This window comes from Charadrius vociferus, unplaced genomic scaffold, assembly GCF_000708025.1.
Source record: "Charadrius vociferus isolate BGI_N301 unplaced genomic scaffold, ASM70802v2 scaffold126, whole genome shotgun sequence".
NCBI lineage: Eukaryota > Metazoa > Chordata > Aves > Charadriiformes > Charadriidae > Charadrius > Charadrius vociferus.
In genome coordinates, this window is record NW_009648894.1 from 644,844 (window position 1) to 657,794 (window position 12,951).

Here is a 12,951-nt window from a genome sequence, read left to right on the forward strand (position 1 = left end):
CCTGCACCACGACCATTATAATAACTTAGTGTTGTAGGAAACTCACTTATACTGTGTGAGCCTTGCTGACATATAACACCTGGAAGAGGTTTTTTTGCCTATAGTGATTGTTAGGTACGCAGTGACCTTCTATGTTAACTGCAGTGGCTAAGGTGGAATTATTATGCACAGTTGAGGCACTGACAAAGTATAAGTATCTCCTAATTTTTGGCAGATATCTAAAGGACAACAGCAAGGACAGAAGAGTTGAGATAGTAGGGAGACAATACGTAAAATGCCAGAACAGAGAGAGAGGTGCAGCCCTACTGGTTACTTGCTAAAACTAAACACCTACTTCCAAAAAAACCCTACTTGAATTAGAAGGAAAAGTGAGCAGCAGGAGTGAAAAAAAGGAGATATTCCTACTTGGCAGATTATGTTCAAGAAAGAAACAAATAAAAAGAAAAACAACAGGAGGAAATGCAAAAGAAAAGGAGGATCCCTTTTGCTTTTGGACACTTCAATACTACCAACACAACTATCAGTTTTTAAAGCCCTCAGGAAAGTGTGCACAGGGCTTGCTCTAGGATAAAAATGGAAAACTGCCAGCAAAGGCTCTTTATCACCACCAGCACATACCTGCTATAATAATAACTTCCCACTTACATAGCATTTTTTACTATCAAATCATTTGACAAGCTTTAAACTAGTAATTTTTTTCCCTTTCTGCCAACTTAAGAGGCAAGAGTGTCCAGAAAGTCCCTGAAAACCTAGAACTGCACTATAAAGCATTTATATACCATGCCTGTGTGTCACGCCTTGAAAAAGCAACAAAGATCCCTGCAGCTCCCCTCAGTGAAGGGCAATGAGTTGCAATATTCATGGCACAAGCAATCAAGCACTTGCTCCTTTGTTCCAAACATCAGTTTCTCTTCCTACCTGCCCAATTCATCTTCTGCCTTAGTTAAATCATAGAATCATAGAATGGTTTAGGTTGGAAGGGACCTTGAAGATCATCAAGTTCCAACCCCGCTACCATGGGCAGGGACACCTCCCACTAGACCAGGTTGCTCAAAGCCCCATCCAGCCTGGCCTTCAACACCTCCAGGGATGGAGCTTCCACAACTTCTCTGGGCAACCTGTTCCAGTGCCTCACCAGCCTCAAAGTGAAAAATTTCTTCCTATTGGTACAGCTCCTTTCTCTTTAGCCACAGAATAAAGGTCTGACACTTGCTAAAGTTTCTCCTACAATCTCAGCTCCAAAATGTTCTAGATATGAAGAGCGCATCTGCATTGCTGCAGCCTCTACAGCTTCCTAACATACGGGATAAATAACAGCATTTATACTGCTATAACTAGACTTTGGAGACCACACAGTGACTGGTTGTCCTCTTGGTGTTAATCACTCAATTTTTTAGCCAACTGTATTCTTTGACCTCTGTTTGCCAGCCTCTGTTTCAGGTCTCACTGAAAAGAGTGCTGGGAATATGATCACTTAAAAACAGGTGAAAGATCTTAAAATGCAATGAAAAAGTGAGGACGGGGACAGAAAAGACAGGAGAAGTTTTAAAATCATAATTTAATGGTTTTTCTGGGTTAAGGAAAAATTTGACTTCTCCAGTTCTTTGAATGGGGAAAGGCACATAATTATTTTTAGCAGAACTTTTGTTTCTCATTCCTTTTCTCTTTTTACAAATGGAGGGGGGAAAAAAAAGCTTCCCATTTTAAAGACACCATCGCACATAATTAATTTTAAGCTGGAACTTCATCCTAATGGGAAGCCTTTCTTATTTACATTATTTACTGGCACATCCGTATAGACAAAATATTACATGTCAAAAGCAATGAGCTACTTCACAGAATCACAGAATGGTCAGGGTTAGAAGGGACCTCTGGAGATCATCTAGTCCACCCCCCCCGCCAGAGCAGGGTCACCTACAACAGACTGCGCAGGACAGTGTCCAGGCGGGTCTTGAATGTCTCCAGAGAGGGAGACTCCACAACCTCTCTGGGCAGCCTGTGCCAGTGCTCCACTACCCTCAAGGTAAAAAAGTTCCTCCTCATGTTAAGATGGAACTTCCTATGTTCAAGCTTGTGCCCATTGCCCCTCGTCCTATCACTGGGCACCACCGAAAAAAGACTGTTCCTATCCCCCTGGCATCCTCCCTTTAAGTATTTGTAAGTATTAATAAGATGCCCCCTCAATCTTCTTTTCTTTACGCTAAAGAGACCCAAGTCCCTCAGCCTTTCCTCATATGAGAGATGTTCCAATCCCCTAATCATCTTTGTGGCCCGTTGCTGGACCCTCTCCAGCAGATCCCTGTCCTTCTTGAACTGGGGAGCCCAGAACTGGACGCAGTACTCCAGATGCGGCCTCACCAGGGCAGAGTAGAGGGGGAGGATGACCTCCCTCGACCTGCTGGCCACACTCTTCTTGATGCACCCCAGGATGCCATTCGCCTTCTTGGCCGCCAGGGCACATTGCTGGCTCATGGTCACCCTGTTGTCCACCAGGACTCCCAGGTCCCTTTCCACAGAGCTGCTTCTCCCATTTTCACTTGAGAAAGTGGCAAGGAGTTTGAGCAGGGCTGATATCAAAGGTTTTTTTTCCATGTCAGGAGAAGGCAGAACAGCAAGTTGAAACCCAAAATTAATTTGAGGTGTTTTTTCCACGTATCTAAAACGGAATTATTATTTTCTTCGGGACTAGTTATTATAACAAGTGTAATTAATTAGCAAGTTTTTATACTAGTACATTTCCATACCTACTCTAGTGAATATGCTGAAAAGAATCCATTAACTGAGGTTGCTCATAGCAGGAGTGTTCACCAATCAGGAAAAAGACACTTAAGAATGAAATTATATCTCACAGACTCTGTTCAACCTTTTGTGAATATCTTGGAATAAAATGTTGCTAACTGGCAAGGAGAAATCTTGTTGACTTATATTGTGAAAATAAAAAAAAATAAAATCCAACCTCAAATAAATCTAATTCATGTGAAAGAAAAAATGCAGGCAAACATTGGTTGAACAATTTCAGTTTCCTGTCGTATAGCTCCACATTCATATCATTGAGAATTATATAAAAGAGGACACTCTTTTACACTTCTATTTAAAACAAACAAAGCTGAAAGCACAGCAAACACCTACCTTTTCTTCTTGATAGATGATGACAAAATGTTGTCCTGAATTGCCTTACATTTTGAAGCCTGTTCAAACTGGTAAATTCCATTTTTATTAACAGTTGTTCTGTTAAAAAAGGGGGGGACAGGGAGGAAAAGCAACAAACTTTAAAAGAGAGAACATATTCTGACAATGCTGTCACATTTACTTTGCTATGACAATAAGATTAATAACCCTTGATTTAGCTGAAAACATTACCAAAGAAATCTTATTGACTTCTATTGTCAAGCTCTTGTATAAAAGGGGAGTTTGCTGCTAGTGACTATAAAATATTTGATTCTTTAAAGTAACCATATTTCATAGTCTGAATCATATTTTCAGCTTTACGCTGTAATCAGAAAATGTACTTAAAAAAAGAAATGAAATGACAAGCCTCTTGAACATTATGTTTTGAATATATTTAAAATATTAACCAGTAAAATATTTAGCAGATGTGATTTCCTAAAGTTGTTGATGAAATGCAATATTCAGAGCCAATACAGTATGTACAGGAAACAGCACAGGTGAAGTGGATCTTTCTATGTGGACTTTAACTTACTGACTCGAGCTTAATACTTCCTTCCTTGTTTTTTCTTTATTTACACAGTGAGAATAAATATTTGTAAAAGGAACCAAGGCAAGTGCCAGACAGTGATTTTTAACTCCTGTTGTCTTAGTTTCAACAAACTCCCGTGTGGTCCTCTTGCTCTGGCAGTCCCCATAGAAGACTGAGCTGTAAATTAGTAAATGACTGAGATACCAAGGTCTTCCTCCATTCACATCAGTTCACCCTGTATCTAGGTTCAATCTCATACAAACACCCTCTTCTGTCATCAACCTTCTGCTACATATTGTCATTTGTCATGGAGCATTTTTCCTCCAGCACTTTTATTTTCCTTGCTCCTCACCATCTTCCCCTCTCCCCATGCCTCTTCAGTTATTTCCACCGATTCACTACTTCTGGAGCACTTGGACACTGCAACTTATTTGTCCAAACCAGAACTAGAAATACAGAAGATCTAGATGCTGTGTCGTTCACTCCTGGGTGTGAGCTAATACCCGTGCTGTTCATAGCAACAAGGAAGAACTGAGCCATGTCTGTACAGAGGCCACCGTACACAAAGAGAAAGGGTCTTCCTGCTTTGTACACAATGCGCTCTGCTTCTGAACTAGCATTCCTTTTACTAACAAGGACCAAAACTCCATTGCCTTCACTTATTAAAACAGAGAGACCACTTAGCAACAAGGTTTCTGACAAACTGATATTGAAGCTCTTACTTAGGAAAGATGCCATTTCAAGTCACACAATCACAGAGTGGCTGAGGTTGGAAGGCACCTCTGGAGGTCATCTGGTCCAACCTCCTGCTCAAGCAGGGCCACCTACAGCCAGCTGCCCAGGACTGCGTTCAGACGGCTTTTTAAATATCTCCAAGGGTGGAGACTCCACAACCTCCCTGGACAACTCAGTCACCCTCACAGTGAAAAAGTGTTTCCTGATGTTCAAAGGGAACCTCCCGTGCCTCTACTTGCCTCTAGTCCTGTCACTGGGCACCGCTGAGAAGAATCTAGCTCCATCCTCTTTGCACTCTCCCTTCAGGTATTGATAAGGTTCCCCCTGAGCCTTCTCTTCTTAAACAAATAAAATCCTAAAACAATTCAAATGACAAGAAGACTGACTGAAGAAAAGCAAGCAGAATAAATGCTTGTTTATTTTACTACTGAACTGACTGGCATGTTCACAGCTACCACAGGGGAGGAAAAGGAACAAAGCGCGTTTCCTTCTCTTTCCACTGCACATGAATTTTCTAGTGAATCAGTCACTCCATAGGAGCAATTCACCCAGGACGTAGGCTGCAGAGGAGAGAGATCAGCTCTCTCCCTTTATTTCCAGCATCAGGAACTTCTTCCCAGTACACACTCAGTGCCCCTAAGGAAGTATGCAGTCTGCATACCCTTTTTTGAGGGCAATGGTAAGACAACACAACATAAACCTCTTGTCCTTTCAGTTCTGCAGTGACTTTAATAGATAGTAACAGCTGGCACTACCTACTGAGAGCTCCTTGGCTGATTTTTACTTACAGCTCCTTATCTAATTCTTTTTCAAGGAGCGACATACCAATGTGAGGGCAGTAGACACTGAGAGCACGCAGTTTGGAGCAAACAACTGAGCAGATCTTACATAGTAAGTGCCAGCAAATATTCTGCCTGCACCAGTTACACACACAGGTTTATTGCAGCTTGGTCTGAACGGTGCTGTCTACACCGAGGAACCAGGTGGGCCCTTTCACAGAAGAACCCAACACCAGTTCCCAAACAAATGTAGTTAGCACTAAATGTTTCCTCTCTCTGGCTTCCTGAATTCAGTAAGCTCAAATGATTCTCCTGCAGCTGCAGCTTAAAAGTATGAGAAACAGCTACGGGCAAAGCTTAGCTGCATAAACAGCACCTTAAAAAAAGAACTATTGCTATCATAAGCCGAGTGCACGTTACAGCTGCAAATAAGTCTTTCATTAGAACTAAAAATCAAGGTGCTGGGTGCTGCTTTGAGAAGTGGCACCAGCCCTTCTGAGGCACAGCTGGCCAGAGGAGACCTTCTTTAACACACCAGGCCTGCCAGGAAGACCACGTTCAGGTCAGACCAGCTCACTGCGAGGTGCGTTTGCGGGCATCGCCCAAGAGCCAACATTCTTTCACAAGTAGGTTTCAACTCTGTGGAGGGAATCATTACAAGGTCCTTAGAGCTTCCTATTAATTTATGTCCTGAGACCAGTGGGACAGTGAATAAATATTCTCTCAACCAAATACAAGCTTTACTCAACAGACTTTTAGTCTTTTTAAATTCATAGCACTACGATCAACTGAAGCAAGTTGCCTCTTTTTTTTAATACATAATTGCTTTTTATGCACACATTTTCAAGACTTGAAAAATTCAAAAAAGGAAGAAGTCAGATAAAAAAGAATGAGCAAAATAAATCCCTGTTCTGTTTTGTCATTAAATCCTGACAATCACTTTTACAGCCATCAAGGGGAGAACAAAGGAATAAGGAGTCTTTCCTTCCCTTTCCATGACACATGTAAAGATTGGTGAAAATGGCACAATGGTGGGAAAAACCAGACACGAATTTTAATCAAAATTCTTTATCCACATAATGCAGGCACAAGATAGATCACCAAAATGCTGCTTCTGTGGCTTTTTCCACACAAAATTTACTCTACGCTCTTTATATGGTGCAATAAGATACAAAAATAAAAATATTTATTTGAAAGACATGCAAAACAATGACTCATTCCAGTAAAAGTGAAGTTTCTGAATTTCTGTTTCACTGTCAGAGCGGCCTCTGCTTCACAAGAGTGAAAGATTTTTGCATTCAGACAAAAGGGGTGTGCAAGTGGCAGTCCGGACTTCTACTGCATTATTCATTGCAGAGTTGTGCAGACATCAGAGTCAGATTAGATTTCTGATCACTTAGGACAATTATGTTAGGCAACATTTATCACTAAATGAATTTACTGGACCTAGGGGATGACAGTCTTTGCTCAATACTTAGAACAGCACCAAAACTTTTGCAGCGAAATCAGATAACATGCCTAACAACGCAGATATCAGGCTACATTTAACTAATTTTGCAAACTCAAGCTAGATGAGAACTTGGAGACCATGTTATATTCTGTTGACTTGAACTCATAAAATGGATGAAAGTGAGAAATTTCTGCTGCATTTCCCTTAGGGTTTAGATGTTCTCAAAGCCAATCTCACTGGCCAAAATCTGAAAAACAGAGAGGTTTTTTTAAAATCCTATATGAACAGCTTGAGGACCACATACTTCCTATGGTAATTCTAGGAACTCAGAAAGTACACCATCTGTACTTTAATAAATCCACAGTAGATTAAGACCATGTGTCATATTTATCAGTACGTTGTTATTCTATATCTTGCTCTCAGGAAGACAGCAGTTCTTTAAACTGTAAAATTATTTAAGACAAGGATTGCACCCAACTTTAGAAAAAGAAATAGAGAAAAAATATGGAAAGTCCACAGCCCCTTTTGCTGCACCTGTAGCATTCAGTCCTGAGACTACAGGGAGCCTTAGTGCAGAGAATCACCAGGCAGACAGGTACCTCAGTTAACATGGAGTTCTGGGGGAGCAGTGGTACAGGGAGGGAAAGAAAAGGGAATCCCTTTAAAAACAAAACGAAACTCAACCCCAAAAAGTTATCAGAGTAGGAAAATGGACAGACATAAGATGGATGAAAAAGGATGAATGGTAGTGGGAAAAACAAAAAGCAGATGGGAAAAGAAAATATAGCGCTGTGAATTATACTGTAACATAAAGATATGCCCAGGACCGAAAGGCCAATCCTCCAGTATTCCCACAAAATCAGCTGGAAACAACTGAAAGAACGTGGAGTGAGATTTTCAAAACAGCTCAGAACTGGACTGCCTGGCAGCACTGAAAGCAACAAGAATTTCACCCCTAATTTCAGCAAGAGTTAAGTCCACACTGAACATAAGGAAAAATCCCACTCATTGGCTTTATTCACTCTGTGCCCAGCAAAAGTAGTTGTTGCACTTTTTCTATGGCTTCCTGCTCTCGCCTGCCTGAAGCAGCACAGGACCTCTGAACCCAGTTCCAGCTGAGCGTCTCCAGCTAAAAAGCGTAACCTCTGCATGCAAAACTGCACATTTATATCCTTCTACCAAAGTGGCACTTGAACAACACTATCCAGTTTGTGAATACCTTCTCTCTTAATCTCTCCCTTGAAGAGACTAATTCATATTTGAATCTCACAGTCTATTAGTTGAATACGATTAAAAACCTGTACTCCATACTTCCCTAGGAAGAGTGCTCTTAAGTGCTATCTTTGACACTATTTCAAATTAATCCGATGACAAGAATATAGGGACATTTTTAAGGTTCACAACACCTTCATTAATAAGGCAATACACAATTTAAATGCTTGGTGAAATAGACTATAAAAATAGCTTTATCAAACCATAGGAATAAGAATTTGTCTTGTAACATTAATCACAGTAACTGTGAAAGAGACGGATCCTACTATCCTTGTTCAAGTTCCCATGGAGGTTTTGCTTATCTAAGGAATGCTAAATCAGGTCTTTTAGACAAGCTGCATTTTTAAATTATTTGGAAGATTTTCCAGTGCATTCACCGGAGTTATATGTAACATCATACTTTTTATTTATAAAATCCATAAACCGCATGACAGGTAACATGACAAGCAACATTCAGAGTCTTATGGTGGGTAAAGTGAAAAGAATAAGGTACTTACACTAAAATGATGTTACAATAGCACACGACAGACAGGATGACAGAGCAGTTTCACTTGGACCAAGTAAATAGAAAGAGGCTGGGAAACCTTTCACCACTGTCAGAACACAAATGTGTCCTGGCAGCAGCTTTCAACTGAACACCTATTCATTTAGACAGAACTAACACATGAGGCATGTGTTAGAAAGGCACTCCGAAAATATGCCTGCATGCATCACTTAGGAATGAAGGGAAAAAATACTAAGAGAGCAGTAAAATTAGTGAAGTGGCCACCAGTGCTGACTAATCTAAACTGTAGCAAATTATTTGTGCAATATACTAAGCTACTGCTCATAATCGTGGTAATAGCCTGTCTCTTCTTCCCCTTCTGCCTGCCAGAATGCAGTATTTTGACAGGAGACAGAATGTACAGGTCTCTGTAGCATAGTTAATTAAGTATAGTTGTTTATTCCCTAGGCCTGCATAAAGATCTGCTGCTGAGAGAGGAATTGCAGAAACCAACAATATGGAACGCTGTATTAATACTAACTTGTTTACTCATAGCTCCTCAATCACTTCCTCCCACTGTTCAATTACCCCAACGGTCTCTACACAGTGCTTCCCTTGGACCTGCGAAGACAGAGTGTAAGTTAGGCAATTAGTAAGTGAATGCCTTAAAATTGGCGACACAAACGGAGTAACAGTACTGGTGGTCAGTTCTTCAGGGTACTGCTGCCTTGTTATTACTTGTGTATAAAGTATATACAAATAGTGCTTGAGGAAACTATTTTCACTTCCCTTCTGGGGCTGGCACTTTTATCTGCTATATATTCCTGGTGAGTACAAAAGGACCTAGAATTTCTGCCCAAGCTTAACCTACTACACTCTGGGCCACGTAACAAAGAAAACACTACCTAGCTCCTTTTATTATTGTCACCTTCCCCTGATAAGCACTAGCAGTACTGAGCCCTCTATTTTGCTATTAATGCTGTGACTACACAAACAAATACGCTGGCACAAATACAGTTGGGGAGGGAGGGAGGACCAAGTGTTTAAACGTGGGACAAGTGCAAGATTACTTCTTTCGGTTGTCCTGTTGGCTTAAGCAAGTTTAAGGTATACTTGCAGTTACAGCTTAAAAACTGAGAGGATGGTATGAGGCATAGACATGAGAATTTGCCAGAGAACCATAGTATTGCAGTGTAAATGATACTGGTTCCATGAATAAATTTGGGGAGTACTAGAGAAATGTTACTAACAATGGCCCTTTTTTTCTGTAAGAAACCCTACTAACAGGCACAGTAGCCTGTGAAATAAACCCAAGACAAAAACTGGAAGTCACACTGTAGAGGCAGTCACATTGTTTGAGTTATCTAACATTTACCAAAGAAAAGTGGTAAGAAATGTCCTGTAAGAAACAAACCATGTCTTCAAGGTTATTTACTAAGACACAGTCCTCAGAGAACTTTAGCTGCCTGGTCACCATCTAATTAAATATCACTGTGCATAATAGCTGCCTAAATATCTATGACAGTCCGAACCAATCCCCTGCTTTTCATCTTTTCATCCTTCAGTTTCATCCCATTAAAAGAATTACTCTAAGTAAAAGAACAGATTAGCTTTCATTATTGCGAGGCAACAGAATAATAGGGCCTTAGAGATTCTTCAGGAGATGTCCGGTTACACACATACCTCCAACAACAAAGGAAACCATGATAAGAAGAAAGATTAGCTTGCGATTATGAAGATTGTCTAGGTTACTTATACTTTGAGTTCAAGAAGGATAGTACCCAGGGTTTTTTTTTTCTTTTTCCTTTCCTGGATCCTCCCACCAAATTTTCTGAGAAAATCTTAGCTTTCCAGAAAAATGTGTCAAACTGATGAAGAGGTCAGAGTCTAACCTAGCATCCATGCACATCCTCTTACTCTTACCCAGGAAAAGACATTGCTGTCAGCAACACAGCAATGCTATTCAAGCCATCAGGGTGCTTTAGGAGAACCATGCATTGGGAAGTCTGCACCAATAGATTGTTCCTAGTTTTATGCATCAACATACTAACGTAGCCTCATCTGATTCAAAAATTCACTAACCCCTGTACAACCTATTTCAACGAGGGACTCTTCTGTCCTTTTGCTATACTGATGGATACTGCAGCAAAAACCCCACTGCAAACTGGAATCGAATTCCTATAGACCAGACCATCCATCTCCATCACGGAGGGATTGGTCTGAATCTCCTGAATGAGTCCAGATGCTCTCTGGATCAAATCTCTCCACCATGGCCCTCAGCCAGGCCCAGTCCAGCTGCTGCCTGGATCAAACCCCTACAGCATGGCTCCCTGCCCAGAGCTGCTCTCTGGATTAAGTAACAGCTCCTGGTCAGTCCAGCAGCTCTCCCTTCTTCCTCATAAGCCAAACATGCACCACAGACTCCTGTCAGGCCAGCTAACTAAGCATAGTCACTCAGGTGAGAAAGAACATCCCCTCCTGGATTCAGCCAGCAAGCCATCCCTCCAAAGACACTATGGTTATAGGAGCTAGAGTGAAATGAAACTTTTTTTGGTGAATAATTTACTTGTCACGCTTTTGCCGTCACTTAGTCACGAAGAAATACAATTTCAGGTGGATCAAAACTAGCTCCAAATTGGTGCCAAAATCCTCCAAGTAGATTAAGGAAAAACACGTATTTAAAATCTCATGCTCACTTGCCTTATTACAGAGATTAAAAACTGAGCCATACACACCACAAATTTTCAGCCCTCTTCGGTATGTGTTGCTTCCACTTTCTTTGCTCCAGTTGTGAGTGTACTAACAGCAGATGGGAAGCAGCTAGACTCTTTTCTCTGAAGTGCTCTCTGCCAGCATTTCTAGTCAATCTGACTCCATGGTTTAGCACACAGAGCTGAGTGGAAGGAGACTGCAGCTCAGAAACTAGCAGGGAAAAGGAAGAGTATGAGAAGATGGGGCAGGGGGGGACCACAGACATAACACAAAACAGAGCAGAGAGGAGAATGGAGTGACAGCTACAAGACCAAAGCAGAACAGAGTACATACTGAAAAACCAATAAAGTGTAAGGAGTGGAAAAGAAGGAAAAAAAGGCAGAAAAGGAAAAAATGAGCACAGGAGAGAGAAGCAGGCTAGAAGCCCATAACAGCAGTGAGAATGCTGCAAATGTTCCTGTTCCTTTTGTTTCACTCAAATTTTGAATGATGTTAGAAACTTACAGCTTGTGAAAGTTCTAAATTTTGAGGCAGGGAGCAGGAGGATCTCTCATCGGAAACGCGCAAGAAACCTGCTGTTCGCGTACACTCCAATAGTTACTACAACTAATGTCACTTGCATTCACTTAGGGAAAGCATATGTTGTTTCAACCTCCAATTCAGCTAGATTGGGTGAGATGGTGGCATCAGTAAGGTTAACTGCATTGTCACCATTGACTTCAGTATAACCAGGACATCACAGTTCCTTTTAAAGACCCACTTCCCAAGTTCTTTCTAATTTTTATCATGTGTTTTTGACCATAATATATATAAGCATATAATAATCATTGGAATGGTGATGTCAATGAAGCCATATAAAGTAAAAGACAGTAACAAAAATATTTACAAACTGCTTCTTACATAGTAAAATCTCATGTGTGGATTACACCACCCTGTTCCGCACTATTAGTTTTCCTACAGTCTGTAAAGACTCAAGAGCACGAAAACACAGTCGTTAATATTGAAGCCTGTACTTAAGATACAACATGTTTCACTGCTAATTTTACCAAATATTTTCATTTTAAACTTCACAGTATAAAATAACAGGCTGTAAAGCAAAGATCTACACTGATACAAAAGATCAAGACACGGGATCAAGGGAAAGGGCTCCTACGAAGTAAGATGCTACACAACATGAAAAGGGCTTTGTATGTCTGGTCTTCATCCTATGGATTTTAAAGGAGAAATCTGTATTTTTGACTAAGTACACACTGCAAAAATGATAACAATATTACCCAGCTCCACCTTCCTGGAAAGAAGAATAAAAGCTACCTGGAACATGCCATTCAGCAAGCACTTTTTGCATGGTACAAAACTGCCATAATCCAACATTTTATTGGGCTCAAAACCAACGGCAGAGCGACAGCCGTCGTTAAGAGGCCCTGCGAGCAAGTAATTTACTACAGCCGAAGTGAATTTCCATTTTCTCAGTATAATGAAGCCTCTAACGCGCTCCCTGACTAAAGCTGCCCAAACAAAAGGGAGAACGAACTGGAGCGAAGGCACATTTCTGCCTGTGTCGACCCCTCCGCGGGGACCGGCGCCGTCGGTGCCTGAAGGCGGGCGGCCCCTACCTGTTCCCGCCCTGGGCGAGGGACGGCAGGGGGGACCTGAGGGCTCGCACCACTCTCGGCGTGACAGCAGCGACTCCCGCGTCCTCCTCCCAGCCCCTGCCAAGCGAGAGGGGGGAAACAAAGTTGTCAAAACCAGGGATTAAACACCACCGGGCGTGAGCGGCGCCGCTCTCCTCCCCGCGAATCCCTGACGACGGCGCCGACACCCC

General features: G+C 41.5%; 1 protein-coding gene across 1 annotated transcript in view; it reads right to left on the reverse strand.

Annotated features, from left to right (window-relative positions):
• ST8SIA6 (ST8 alpha-N-acetyl-neuraminide alpha-2,8-sialyltransferase 6) overlaps window positions 1-12,951 on the reverse strand; it is a 44,816-nt gene that overhangs the window by 26,168 nt on the left and 5,697 nt on the right. The window contains exons 2-3 of the mRNA XM_009887144.1: window positions 12,743-12,929; window positions 3,130-3,228 (exon numbers count right to left, since the gene is read on the reverse strand). Of these exons, the coding sequence (XP_009885446.1) occupies window positions 3,130-3,228; window positions 12,743-12,929 (286 nt within the window). The remainder of the gene's footprint in view (window positions 1-3,129; window positions 3,229-12,742; window positions 12,930-12,951) is intronic.